The 15616-nt window shown below is 43.6% G+C and overlaps 1 protein-coding gene across 1 annotated transcript in view; it reads left to right on the forward strand.

Annotated features, from left to right (window-relative positions):
* The window catches only part of thsd7ba (thrombospondin, type I, domain containing 7Ba), a gene marked incomplete at both ends in the record, with an annotated part of 450762 nt that overhangs the window by 238686 nt on the left and 196460 nt on the right, over window positions 1-15616 (forward strand). Inside the window, 3 exons of the mRNA XM_080752925.1 lie at window positions 798-913; window positions 3394-3526; window positions 4377-4480. Coding sequence (XP_080609051.1) covers window positions 798-913; window positions 3394-3526; window positions 4377-4480 — 353 coding nt within the window. The remainder of the gene's footprint in view (window positions 1-797; window positions 914-3393; window positions 3527-4376; window positions 4481-15616) is intronic.

Consider the following 15616-nt stretch of genomic DNA (forward strand, 5'->3'; position numbering starts at 1 on the left):
CATCACTGCTGCACGCAACACAACAGAAACGCCTCTCCATGTCCGTTGTCATGACAGCTGATGAAACTCACACGGCCTTACTGTACCGACTTTCATGCTTGACACATGCCGATCATGACAGTGGGCACACGCTGGGCCGCATCTCATTTCACAACCCACACGCGTGTTCTGGAATCGGGCGTTCTCCATTTATTGAATTTCACTTTCCTACTTCTGAAACAGACAGAAGGGAATTGTGTTGCGGATGATAATCAGACAGACAGTCGTGGGCGTAGTAGCTGGCTCGCGCCCTTGAAAGACGATGCATATTAATGAATCCTAAGTAAGCTAATTGGTATTCACAACTCACGCCGGGTAATGAAATCCAGAACGCCGCATAAACTTTGCGCGTCTCATGCTTGACTGGCGTGCAGGTTCCCTTTTTTCCCCCTTTCAACGAGAGTGCTGCCGGATCTGGAAGGCCCCCAAGAAGAAGCCAGAAGCAATGTCAAAAGCAAAAGCGTGCGCCGAGAGATCTGCTAAATGTCTTGCATTTTCTTCAGTCGTTTTCTCCCTCGCCAAAAGCGCGGCAAGCGGGGAGTAGGAGATAACAATCAGTCATGGTAGCCAGTGTGTGAGCTGTCTGATGTCAAGGACAGGGCAGTTGTTTCACCGCGCTGTCCTATTACCCGCGTGAGTCAGGTCGCTTATCATTCATCGCCCGAAGGGGGAGGACGACAGAATTTAAGACCTCTGTTATTTATTTTTTTACTTTTTGCCACCCTTTTGTTTTTTTTTTGTTTTTTTTTTGCCATTAGGTGTCCGGACTCTGCCCGTCCAGAAACGGTGCGACCCTGTCTGCTTCCCTGCAAGAGAGACTGCATGGTGACGCCCTTCAGTGAGTGGACGGCCTGCCCGAGGGCATGCGTGCCCGGTACGTATATACCGCACCGCATAGACCAGTGTTGATTTCCTCTGCTAAAACTATGACGAAAACTATGTTCGTCGACTATCTTTTTTCACTGACGGAAACTGAATAAGAAATAAGCTGTGAGGACTAAGACTAAATATATACTGACAATTTCATCAACAAATAGAAACTAATCATATACACCACCAAGGCCCGCCAATCAAGATTTAGTCAAAAAGCCGAATGATATCTAGTTGAATAAAACTAGACTAAAACTAAGCATTTCAGATTACTAACATATGACTAGAACTACAGTAAATGCGATTTTATTCAAAAGACTTTGCTGTCAAGACCAACACTGACTGTAGGCCTCCGGGAAATGCAACCGACAACAACAACTTGCCAGTCGTTCCGCAGCACTTCACACATGTTTACGGGTAATAACTCCAAAGTGAGACATCAACGAGGCCTGCCACGGACAGCACTGAAACGATTAACCACTTGAACCCTAGCGGCACTATTGTTCTGGGGGGGTGAAATGGCTGATCTACAAGCTCCCGACATAATATGTTATAAACCATCCGGTCGAATAACACTGATTTAAAAAAAAAAGAAATTATAAGCATCACGATGGTTGACAATACGATACATAAAAATCGTATTGTCACACAAAAATATTGTACCTGGATGCCCTGCATTTTAACCCCAACGTTGATCTTTCTAAATATAAACAAAATAAAAACTATCCTAAGATGACTAAGACTAAATCTATTGACAATTCAAGTAAAACTAGACTAAAACTAGTGGAGAAGAGATCCAGCAGAACTAAAAGACGAATCATCATGTTTGGTTACGCTCAGGTGTTGCACTCTGACAATAGCAGATCTACAAGCTATCAACGTGTCGCGCTGAGACACGTTGTTAGCTTGTAGATTGTAATGTAACCAAGTGTTAAATCAGCCATTACGACACCTTCAAGGCCTGTCAAAATACATTTAGACATATTTTGATAATTCCTATGGTATTTAGTCAACTAAAACTTTAGTCTAGTAGTCTTTGTTGTGCATGAGTGTCACGCAAAGGTAGTGGAAAATAGTTCTACAAGCCCACAACCTGTTGCATCATCACGAGTACATTCTACTTGGAATGACCTGTTTGCTGTTCCGTGAAACCTTGTATATTCTATTAACTGCCGGGGCACAAAATGCCACCAGAACCGGTGAAGTGTCTTGCCAGTGTATCCAGCGATCACATTTTTAAACTGAAATATCACTACTAATTGTCAATTACATTAAGCTGACTCGTCAAGAGGAAAATAGATATTTAATGTGTCTGACCGCTCTGTGGACGCGTGCGCAAAGTGTCTTCCGAAAATCAAAAGTATGTAATTGTTTAAAAAATAATTAAGCCGGCGTCTCGTCTGTACTGTAAATATGCCTTAGCCCGCTGGGTGTGCCCGGCGATGTGATCACTTTCTTAATTGCGCTATTTTCAATGTTTAGTAATTAGCGTTGTGTAATGAGCCTTGGAGTCTGAGGCAAATGAAGCCATTAGGGTACGCTGTGCGTCGAGAGACAGGGAGAGAGAGTGAGAGAGAAAGAGAGAGAGAGGGGAGAGAGAGAGAGAGAGAGAGAGAGAGAGACGGTAGAGACTAGGGAGACGTTAGAGGACATGGCGACCATGAGTGCTGGTCAGTTGCAGGAATTTACACACAGAGTTCAGACGCTGTTTGTTTCGTGGGCTTACGCTAATACAATGGACCAGAACGTCATCATTTATTCGCATTTATTGGCTGACCCGTTTCCATTCACTAATGCGCATTTAGTTTTTTCGATAAAGCCTCAAAATCCACCTCCTCCAAGCGGATAAATGTTTTTGCGAATTAAGAAAGTTTATTCGAATTTTGAAGTGTTTCCATGAAAAGATTTATCCGCAAAAGGCCCTTATGGAAACGCAACTAGTGACTGTTGCTGCCTGGACAGTATAGTAGTACAAACCTCTGATGCTGGCCTTAAAGCAGCCAAAGGTACGACACTTCCATACCTTCCAAAGTCTGATCGAACCCCACAACCCCACCCACTCACCCAGATCAGCTAACACAGGGATGCTGACAGAACCCTCGCTGAAAGCCCCAGGACAACGATTCACTCGTCCTAGACTGTTTGTTCTCCTGGCCCCCAAACTGCATGTGGAATAAACTCCCCGTTGCACTAAGAACTTCAAACAGACTCCCTAGCTTCCACCGTGGTCTGAAGACTCATCTCTTTAGACTCCACCTTAGCCCATAGCACTTACCGTAGCACTTGTCTACTCTCAATGACCATACGTGTAACTCAGATAGCATTTTTTATAACGTTTTTACTGAATAGTTGCTTGCTTGCTCGACTATTTCTATGCATTTGATGTATTGACTTTTATGTATTCATTTATTACCTTGCTTATTGTAAGTCGCTCTGGATTAAGAGCGCCTGCTAAATGCCTAAGTGTGTTTGTTGTTTTGACAGACAACACCACGAGCATCACGCAGTCCAGATACCGCACCATCATCCAGAGGGCCTCCCATGGAGGACAGGAGTGTCCAGACACACTGTACGAGGAGAGGGAATGCGAAGCACTCCCACTGTGTCCAGTTTATAGGTATGCACGCACGCACGCACACACGCACACACACACACACACACACACACACACACACACACACACACACACACACACACACACACACACACACACACACACACACACACACACAGATGGATGGATGGATGGAAGATGCAATCAAAGACTGTGGTGGAAAAAGTACAATATATTTTGTACTTAAGTAAAGGTATCAGTGAAATACTGCTGTGTAGAAATACTCTGTTACAAGTAAAAGTACAGTAATCAAAATAAAAGTAAAAGTACAAGAATATTGGCACCCAAATATGCTTCAAGTACCAAAAGTAAAAGTACTCATTGTGCAGAATGTGCCATTTCACAAGGTCGAAATGTATCAAAAATCGTTTGAAAATAGCAGATCTACAAGCTCACAATGTGACGCATCACGACACATTGTGAGCTTGTAGATCAGCTATTTTCAAATGGCCAATATACAGTATATATATATATATATATATATATATATATATATATATATATATATATATATATAGGGCTGTACTGGTCAATGTATGTGTTGTGATAATAATCTAAATCTGCAAAGTAACCAGTAACGAAAGCTGTCAAATAATCGTTGGGGAGTAAAAGTAAAATATTTGCCATTGAGATGTAATGGAGTAGAAGTAGCCTACACATATTGAAAATTGGAAATACTTTAGTAAAGTAAGTAAATCCTCAACAGTACAGTACTTGAGTAAATGCACTTAGTTACTTAGTTACCTAACCCTAACCCTAACTCTAACCCTACACCACTGATCAAAGATGTCTTTGTGTGATTCATGCTGATGCAACCGTCCTCTCTGGTTGTCGTCTGTGCTTTTCCACACAGGTGGAAGGTACACAAATGGCACAGCTGTACGCTGGTACCTGACACCGTTCGACAAGGGCTGGCTGGAACGGCGGAATCCTGTGGCGATGGCCTAGAGACAAGAGGCAAGTGTCTTCCTCCCCTCTCCTCTCCTGTTCTCTCCTGTCCTGTTCTCTCCTCTCCTCTCCTTTTTCATTGATTGGTCATGGTCATGAAGTGTGGATCATGACCGAAAGAATAGGTTGCGCGTACAATCGGCCAAATTGAGTTCACTCAGACGGGTGGCTGGTATCTCCCTAAAGCTGGCAGTACATTACACGATAATCGGGGCATTTAATTACCCTCCCGACAGTCGGTCTGCCTCCGACTGAAACGGGCCCGACAATCGGGCATAAATGTCGTCTAGCGTGAGGGCTCACAGATTCAATCTGAGCCCCGCCGAGTGGCTCGGAGGGCGATCGGGGCCAGCCCGACTCTTTTCAAACATGTTTGATATTTTTCTGGGATCCCGTCTGGAACAGCAGAGGGTACAGAGAGAAAGACAGCTGCTGATCGACAGATTTCTCTCTCTTTTTCTATCTCCATCTCTCCCTCCCTCCCTCACATGCACACGCACGCGCACGCAGACACACTTTTCATACCTTCCACATCCATCCGCCCAGGTTGTATGATGATTGCTTGCGATGGGAATTAAAACTCAATGGCAGGCAGCATTGTTTTATATCAGCAGAAATAGTCACCACCAGTCACAGACTGGAGTGGGAACAGCACACGAGTGACACGACACATCTCGCTTTGCTCTTGCAAGTACATGCCCACTGCCTGATCTACAAACCCTACAATGTGGCGCGGAGGGACACAGTTTGATCTTGGAAATCTAATGTTCTGTGCACCACACAGTCATACGACTAATCATAAATCAGCCACCATGGGAAGCAGACAGCGCGCAGCAACAGAGGCATAGATGGACATGAAACGTGTCAAAGTGAACAAATTCCTTATTGAAGCGTTTTTTTTCTTCTCCATTGCGCGAAGCGATGCGATGGTGTGTTGTGTGGATAACGTTAATGTGTTTTTGTGTGCGTGCGTGCGTGTGTGTGTGTGTTGCAAGGCGAAGAACAGCCCCGTGACATTTTGTATTCATTATATTATGTATTATTGCTTTGTTCAGGCCCGACTCAATCTGAATAGAATCCTGTAGCGTGCGGAGCGCCCGACTTTTCAAAACGGCTAGTGTGAGCCCGTTTAGATTATCTGGTCAGAGAATCTGAAAAAAATGATCCTGTAGGGTTTAATGCTACCCGATTCAATCGCGCCCGACTATCTGCTAATGTATGGCCAGCTTTAGAGACAGGGTGAGAAGTTCAGTCACCCGAGAGAGACTTGGATTAGAACCGCTGCTCCTACGTTTGGAAAGGAGCCTGCTTAGGTGGTTCGGGCATCTACAGCGGTGGTTCTCAACCTGTGGGTTGGGACCCCCAGGGACCCTCCAAATTATTTTGGAGGGTCCCCAGATGATTATCTTAATGTGCAATATCGTTTTCTCACTCAACAGTAAACAAACCAACATAAAGTTTAAGTGTATAGAGGGTATCTGCACATTTCTAAAGTGACAATTTAAGTACTTTAAAGGGGCAGTTCAGGGAATTAAGCTATTTGTTTATAGACATATTAAACATGTAGAATGGTAGTTTCTGAACCCCTGTTAAAAAAAATTGGAACTGTATCTTACAGCATTGTAGAATAAGACCACTTTACGTTTTTTAATCATGCCTGGGGTAGATATATTTTCAGGCTTTCAACCTCGTACGTATCACGGTAATACTGTAATATGTAATGAGCCTACTGTACCATCCATTGGCTACTGTATCAGCCTCAAATCAGATACAGCTGCGCCAACGTTCATGCCTGCCCGGTTGCTAAACTAATCTGTGCTGAGCCTGTGTTCTGTGGCTGGCAGGCTGCTCTTCCGTCCTTTTACACACACACACACACACACACACACACACTCGTTCTCTTTCTGTCTCTGTGTGCCGCTGCCGTGCCGTGCTGTGTGTTTGTGTGTGTGTGTGTGTGTGTGTGTGTGTGTGTGTGTGTGTGTGTGTGTGTGGGTGTGCGCGTGTGCGTGCGTGCGCGCGTGCGTGCCTGTGCGAGCTACTGTGCGCAGCCCCACTCTCACTAGCCAATCACAATACAACGTGTGTGTGTGACAGAGTGGTGGAAAAACCTGTCACACCTGTTTCCAGGTTGAATGGATGGATGGATGGATGGATGGATGGATGGATGGATGGATGGTACAGTTGGACACACTTGGTGCCAAACACGTGTTTCCCGAGTAGGCTCTCCCTACTCTCCTTACTTCCTGCTTTCGGTTTCATCATGTTCGCAATCGCGAAATGCATGTTTGACTCCAAGAACAGCCCATGGCAGCTCCCATGGCATCCACGTGTGTTTACATTTGAAGAAAACACTATAGCCTATATCTTTTTTTGTCTGTTTGAAAGCTGTGAATGGCACACGTGTGGTGCATCATCCATGCTTTATTCGTGCATGACCCGTGCACATTAAAAGGTAAGAATCTAAAGATTCTGGCAATGGAAGACTTTGAAGATTTTAATACTTGGCAGCAAGCATTGGGGACTTGTTTCCATTGTTGTCCCATGTATTCAATTCATCAAAATAACATACAGAGAAATTAACACAATTATACAATACATGTCATCAACATTATACAAACTGTATGTACAAAATGAATAGGCAACATTTACCTCCCCTTGTGGTCTCCTGATAGATGCTTCTCAAGGCCAATTTTGAAAGAAACACGTTGATGGAATTTGGATCATATTCCATATGGATAAACAGTTTTCCCCAATCATAATAAAATACTCCACACACAAGAAATGATGAATGTCCACACCAGGGAATATGCGTTTTGTGTTGAAGTTTAGTCAGAGTTCAAATTACTGTACAGCAGTACAGTAGAGCAAAATCACCCATCGTTGCTTCTCTCTGAGTGACAAGCATAATGATTTCACAGATATATGGATTTACAGAATACATTAGTCACATTCTGATTGGACAAAGTTAAACATGACAAGTACAGTAGAGCAATGGATATCAGATGTTTTCGTGTTACAGGCACCAGTCGTAAGGGCAGATAGTATGTTTGGCGTTTTGTTATCCTGTGTCCTGTACATAATGACCTGATTGGCATCTCTCAGTGGTCATTCTCCTGCGTTAGTTAGTTGTTCAAAACATCATGACATTGACACTGAAAATGGTATCTATACCATGTTAAACAACAATAACATATTTTACTATCACACGTGATACAATTTAACATAAAATGGATGGTGTCAGGGCAGTCCACATTTGGGCGGAGCAGTAGCATGAGAACTTTCCCTCTCCTCTCCTCTCCTCTCCTCTCCTCTCCTCTCCTCTCCTCTCCTCTCCTCTCCTCTCCTCTCCTCTCCAAACAATGTGGGCTATTTCCGACCCCTCCATCCCCCAGTCCTGATCTAATGAGACTTAATAGCCTCTTAGAGAACAGCTCCTTTAACAAGAGGAAGTGATGGGGGCGACATGAAGAAGCTGTCAGTTTGTCAGAGACGCGCTCGCTCGCTCGCCTGGGCCCCGTCTCCGCGCTTGTTTGATGATGTCATCTCGACAGTGGGCCTCTCGTTAATGAATGCAGCACATCAAGCAGGGCCGAGGACTCAGCTCTGCGGGAGGCTGGAGGCATGTTCAACCCAATGCACACAAATACGAATGCACGCACGCACGCACGCAGCCACGCACACACGCACGCAGGGGTGTCACAAGGGGGTGGGGGGAAAGTGGGACTGAGTTACGAGGGCCCAAGGTGCTGGGGAATTAGTTATTTTATATTTTAGCTAATGAAAAATAGCAGATATACACACTGCGAGCTTTGTGTAAATTGTAGATTTTTGAAAAGTCGTGAAAATGCTTCTGCGGGGGGGGGGGGGGGGGGGGTTCCCTGGAACTAAATATTTTGAGATGGTCGTCCGTGGCCAAATACATATCATTTTGGGGGTGTAAATATTTTTCACATGAAAATATTTGAGCACCACTGACATAGAAACACAGGTTTTTCAAAAAATACATACATTATTTCTACAAGCTCGCAGCGTGGCACTCTGTGCTGCGCTGTGAGCTTGTATATCTGCTATTTTTCAACAGTTAAAGCACAGCATGTGAGTGAATCCTTGTACCCAGGGCCCAGAGTTTGGTGTGACACCCATGCACGCACGCACACTAAGATGGAGAGTGGTTGGAGGAGAAGGGACGCGTGGCAGTCAGAAAGCGCTCAGGAGAATTGTGAGTCAGTGAAAGGCACGAGGCATTTTATTTTAACTAACTTACTGCCCCAACCGAAGAATCCAGAGAAAAAGCCGTTGGTCCAGCAGGCCGTTCGCCTGAGAAACCCGAGAATTACATTTGATTTCATTTATAAAAAAAAATATCCAAAATCGGATCGCCGCTTCGGGGTTACTAAGTAACCTAGAGGTAGTGCTTCCGTTCTGGGCCGGTAACCCGGAACCAGAAACCTTTTTCTGCTTCTTCTTTTTTTAGGGGGGCGGGAACAAGCCGTTTCTCAGTTTCCGTTTCTCTGTACTCTGTTTCTTTCTGAACCCCTAATTGCTCCCGGTGAGTAGGTTGGTGCCTTGCATGGTTTCCTCCGCCACCGGTGTATGAATGTGTGCGTGAATGGGTGAATGTAATGCACAATCTATGTAAAGCGCCTTGGATAAAAGCGCTATATAAATGCACCATTTACCATTTTTCTGTTTGCTTACTTTGTAAAACACTGCTGAGGCTAACTCGAGAACGCTAGCTCGGATTCACATGCATTTTTTTTCTGTTCGCGAACTGCGTGCACACACGTTGTGCACGATCCGTGCACCATCGTGAACTATGGACACGAAAACGACCATGTTAAAAGGTAAGAAAATCAGGGGGCACGGTGGCGCAGTCGGTAGCGCTGTTGCCTCACAGCTAGAAGGTCCTGGGTTCGATTCCCGCCGGTGGAAGCTGTGTGGGCACTGGGGGGGGGGGCGTGTTCCCTCCTTCGCGTCATCAGCGCCCACACCCTAGGTGGGGTTGGCGAAAGGGCCTTTCTGTGTGGAGTTTGCATGTTCTCCCTGTGTCTCCTAGGGTAGGTACCCTCACAAAAACATGCAGTAATCCTGGTCTCAATAATGCCTCCCCCTGGCCAGCCGGGCTGCCTGATGGAGGGGAAAGGAACTGGTTGGAATAACGTGTTCCTTCCACACGCTACGTCCAACCGGGGAAGCTCCCCCTGTCAGGTGATAAGAAGCGGCCTGCTCAGTCCTCATTCACTGAAGGAAGCATGAGCTCAGTTCGGGGCTCTCCCCAGGTTGGCAGAGGGAGAGCAGAGCCCAGGATTACAGCTTATAGCCGGGGATCCAGTCCCTCAAAATGGGAGAGGACCTGTGGTTGTTCTGCCGTACTTTTTATTTCTGTTTTATCTATTAGTTTGGTCATTAACCCTTTCCAAGCCACGGGGAGCCTCTTAACTCTCCTACTGCCAGATTATTTATTTATTTATTGGGTCTGGTGCCATCAAAAAGCGGCTTACCTTTGCGACGTTATAGTAGATAGACAGACAGACATTTATTTATTTATTTTTATTTTTTTGGGTTGTGCAATAGTGCACTTTGGTCTGCCAGGCAGCAGAGGGCGGCGTCATGCGAGAATGAATGTGAATTTGCCTGTTATGTGTTGAAGAAGAAGAAGACCAGTCACTGGCCACAGAGCCTTACAGCCAGAGGAAATCAACAAGGAAGTGAATTGTTCTCCGTTGATCTAACGCATAATGGATTTTTTACACCATCACCGCGGAAAATGTGTTTACAGTAGACGGCCGCGCGACCCCTCATCAGCTTACAGTCATCAGACGAACGAACCGAACGAGCGCCGTATTGGCGGAGAGGTCTTGCGAAATCGGGCGAACGTGAACGTTCAAAGCGTTGGGAGAGTTAATATTAAAACCGTTTTATACCGGACATCTGAGCAAGGAGTCTCAGCCGTGCCGTCTTTTACCGTACTGGGTCATTAAAACCGAAATAAATGATTTTTATCCGAAAATCGTCGATCGTCTAACCTTCCCTAGTCACCACTGCATCGATAGCGCATGGCTGGTCCTTCTCAGAGGCTCCTTGGCAGCCACCCATTTACTGTTTGTACACGAGTGCTACTACAGCAGCAGTGCTGCGGGCTATGCGAGCGAAACTGTTCATTTCTACTCTTGAGTCACCCGTGGATTATTTGAGGCGACATTTACGTGAACGGATCGCGCACGCGAAACGCACAGGGACATGATGCGTCGGCCGAATCCCCCACTCTAAGCCAATGCAGATTGAGAATTTCATTGGGAACTGTGGTGAGTATACAACGGGGGATCGCAGTATGGTAATGGGGGATGAAGACCACGTGATATAGCGCTGGATGTCTGGTAAAATGAATGCGGTTCAGATCATAATATAATAATAGAAATTTCACGGCTAATCTACCAACAACCATTCTATTCTATTTCGGCTGGCGAAGTGTTAAGGTCCACAGAATGAGAGGCCTGCTCTGCCGGAAACATTGCGAACAAAGGTTTTGGCCATTTGTATATTCACTGTCCCATTGAATCCACTAGAAATGTTAAAAAAAAACCTTCCTTGGGCAAGGTTTTTCATGCAAAACAAATGCTTGCAATGGATTCAGAATGATAAAGAACCCCCTAGTTTGCCCGCTCACGTGCTACTTAAAGCAGATTTTTATTTTATTTTTTTAATATTTCTAGTGGAGTCAATGGGACAGTGAATATAGGCCATAACCTTTTTCCGCGATATTTCCGGCAGAGCAGGCCTCTCAATCTGTGAACCTTAATGACCAAACTAATAGATAAAACAGAAATAAAAAGTGCGGCAGAACATCACAGGTTCAACCCTAAAATGGTAAAATGGTGCATTTATATAGCGCTTTTAATCCAAAGCGCTTTACATAGATTGTGCATTACATTCACCCATTCACACACACATTCATACACCGGTGGTGGAGGAAGCCATGCAAGGCACCAACCTACTCACCGGAGGCAATTAGGGGTTCAGAGTCTTGCCCAAGGACCCTTCGACATTAACTCAGGGGGAGCCCGGATTCGAACTGGGAACCCTTCGGGATTTATACCCTTCGTGCTCTAATACCAGTTTCTCTACCCCTGAGCTATGCCGCCCCTATTCCTTGAGCTTTTAGGCATGTGGATCCCCGACTATTAGGCAATTGGAACTGGGTGAAAAATGGGTTACAAAATTGTTGGATAAAAAAAAAAAAGAAATAGTAAGAAAATCGTGACGCACATTTTGACCTGATCAAGAGCAGGCAGGCAGGCTATATTAGTTCAATGGTAAAAAAAATAAAAACAATAAATCAGCACTCGCGCAGAGACTCGCGTTCAAATCCAGGGGTAGAAGAGGAAAGTTACACAGTGCAGCGTTTAGTTTTCACTCGCCTAGCGGCTCGCTCCTGGGTGCCTCGCAGGACTCAATTCTGCTTCTGGCAGCGCTCCTTTCTTGTTTTAACCTTGTTTTCAACCTCGTTTTTTGTCTTTTGGTTTTAGTCATATTTTAGTAATCGGGAAAGTTTTCGCTTTAGTATCATAGGATTTTAGTCGATTAAATCTAAAGTTGATTTTGGCTACAAAAAAGTATTTGGCGTCGTAATGGCAGATTTTACGCGTGTTTGCATCCTGAAAACAGCCAATCTACAAGTGTGTAAAAAGCGTATCGGCTATTTTCAGGGCGCAACACCCTAGCGCAACCAAACATATACTTGATCTCTTCTCCACTAGTCCCTCCCTAAGATTTTACTCTAGTTTTTAATTAGTCTCCGTCAGTGAAAAGGGTAGTCGACGGAAATGTTTTCGTCGGGAGCGAACAGTCAACGCGTTGGCGATTTCTCATTGTATCAGAGTAGCGTGCATTCGTCTCTAGACCGCCCTTGACAGTGTGGAGATGACTGCTGCTGCTAGTGAGGGGAGCAGGAATCAGAGAGACTGCTAATTGGATCATTTCAGATTTGTTTAGAGGAGGGCAAAACGTCCCTGTAAGTACTTGAAACTAGTAGCTGTTGCATCTCATTTCCGGAGAAGATTGAAACCAAATCACTCTCTGCGTCTGGAGAACTTTTCCAGCGTTTCTGCTCGGCTGCACAAGCAAATAAGCAGCCGGTTTTTTTCTATGGCCTTAAAATGTCCTGACAGTTTTCTAATCAGTAGTGATCAAACTTTTTAATGTCAAGGACCCCTAGAATTATATGCAGGCCTACGTACTGTATACAGTTTACAAGTTTACAGGTTAGGCATTTAGCAGACACTTTTAATCCAAAGCGACTTACAATAAGCAGGTAATACACATCACTATAATAAACAAGATGATATGTCAGTACATCAACAACAATATAACAAATGCATAGGAATATCAATCTAGAAAAACAATAACATAGGTAGACCACGTACCTAATCAGTAAAACGCGTTTCTAAAACCTAAAAAGTGCTAACTAGCTTCATGTATGGTCAATGAGTGTTACAGTAGTGCTATGGGTTTAGGTGGAGTCTGAAGAGGTGAGTCTTCAGTCCACAGTGGAAGTGAAAGAAGACTAGGGAGTGAGTCTGTAGTTCTAAGTGCGACAGGGAGTTTATTCCACAGTTTGGGGACCAGGAGGGCAAATTGTCTAGGACGAGTTGATTTTTGTCCTGGGTTTTTTAGCGAGGGTTCTGTCAGCATCCCTGTGTTGGCTGATCTGAACGAACAGGTGGGGTTGTATAGGTTAGGGATGCCAAAAATGTACCTTTATCAAAATCAATTATTCTACAGCACTATCAATTAGTAATCGATTATATTACCCCTCCCCTTCAATTACCTGAAAATGGCTTGTCATTGGTAGCCTATAACTACTACTCTTCATTTTTCTTTTCAGTGTCAGTGTTCACCTAATCTCTCAAGAACATTTTCTCTGATGCGTTGGAGACTCTAACGATCGTTGACATCCCTAGTAGCTTCTATGTATTTGGCCCTCATAATATATTTTCTTCCAGGGACCCTGGGAAAGAAATAGTTGAGTTACAAATCTTTGCTTAAAAATAATATATATTATATATATATATATATATATATATGTATATATATATATATATATATATATATGCACAAATCCTCACTATTAAAGATTCTGATCTGCTATTTTTGAATATCTAAAGTATAAAATAATGTTTAAAGTAGTTGAAATCTAAAGTAACACGGATGCTCTCCAGCTCTAAATGGTCTAATCACAGGCATTTTCTCCTGTGAATTTGACTTTTTCAGCAGGGATGGGGGTGGCAGCGGGTTCCTAGTTTTTTGTAATAATCCTCATTGACCTTTACCGGCTTCATATTTGATTTTGATTAGAAAAACGCTGAGTTAAATAACTGTGACATTTCAAAATAACTTAAGTGTGAGGATGGATTTCGTGGTGAATGTTAGTGAGTGGTAGTCATTAGAAATAATGAGGCGTAGAGTAGCAGTTTTCGGCAAAGGCGACAGCTTTTTTTCATCACTGGCTCTTTATATGACTAATGCTGTTGAGTAACCATCTGCATATCAATTCGCGATTCACTTTTGTAACAATTGTTGCACCTTTTCTTGTCTGCAGAGCGACTTGCAGCATGCGAGGTTGGAGTAATAGTGCTATGAACATTTTAAACAGGTACAGTGTGTGGTCAATGAATTAGGGCACTAGCAGAACAAACATCCTACAAATTAACTGGCATATAAAGCAGGTTTCAATTTGTAAAACAAAACAAAACAAAGATCTAATTGAACCACTTAAGCCATTGTTATTTGTTGATGCGACATGACGCGAAAATAGCCGATCTACAAGCTGAAGATGTGACACGTTGGGAGCTTGTTTTTATTGTGACATTATCAAACATATACATGACAAACATAATCATAAAGTGAAGTGTACATTTGCCAAAAGGAAATGCATGTATTCATTGTTCAGTCTGTTCAGAAGCGGGGATAAGCAACATACCAAGCATTCTGTGTACACACTATCTAATAATAGTGGAGAAGGAAGTGCAGATGCAAAGATATAATAGTACAATCTAGGATGGGGACTGTACAAGTGCCAGGGTAAGGAAAGGGCAGCGGGGGGACGATCGAATAAACCTGGCTAAGATTTAGGACGTAAACTGCATGAGAATAAAAAAAATAGACAGCACACCGATTGATGCTTCCACACACATATTATTTACTATAGTGGTACCTCTAATAAACATACGTTTGATAGCATCATTGAGTACCTGAGAAGATTTTGAATATAGATATTTTTTTGATTTACCAGACTGTAAACCACAAACTAGAAGTTTTTAATCTGTTAAATTCTTAATGCACTCCCCCCTCATTTTGTTCAATTAGATTTTTTTACTTAAGGGGATAGTTCACCTATTTTTGACATGAAGCTGTGTGAAATACTTGCCATTAAAATAGTGGTTACAAATGGAATAATCCATTACCAGAGTCACATGGTCAGAGTTCTGGTCAGTTTTAGATGAATATAAAGTAGTTCCGGTGATTTGGCAGGGGCTCATGGCCCAATCATTAAAAATAGATGAATCCACAAAACTAGCTTCCTTTGTATTGTTGACCTATTTCTACCAAATAGACCAACTTTCGTTCAACTTTGACCCCTCTGTCACATGGTACTATTTTTTGTGTCCAGTATCACTACGCCGCTGCAACGTATTTCCCCAAAACAAGGTGCTTTGCAGGCAGCTGATCAGAACGAAACCTCGCTCTATATGGTAGAAATAGGCCAACAATACAAATTGCGCTAGTTTTGTGGATTAATCTATTTTCAATGATTGGGCCACGCCAAATGGCCCCCACCCCATTGGAACTACTTACTACTTGTGTTTCTCATTCCACGAATGCCAGATCCTTACAAACTGTACCTCATTGTAAAGGTGACGAATCAACGATAACAATATCAAACACAATATCATTTGGCACAATTAAAGGGGGGATATAATGGACTGAATGTTGGCAAATCTTGGGTCAGCGCAACCCACACGTTTGGCTGTGTAGCTCATGCCTCAAATGCCCGATGCTTACAAGCTGTACCTCGTAACGGTGACAAATCAGCAATGAAAATGATATAAAACACAATACCATTTGGGTTTATTAAAGGGGAGA

Source organism: Nannobrachium achirus (genome assembly GCF_963921795.1).
Source record: "Nannobrachium achirus genome assembly, chromosome: 22".
Taxonomy (NCBI): domain Eukaryota; kingdom Metazoa; phylum Chordata; class Actinopteri; order Myctophiformes; family Myctophidae; genus Nannobrachium; species Nannobrachium achirus.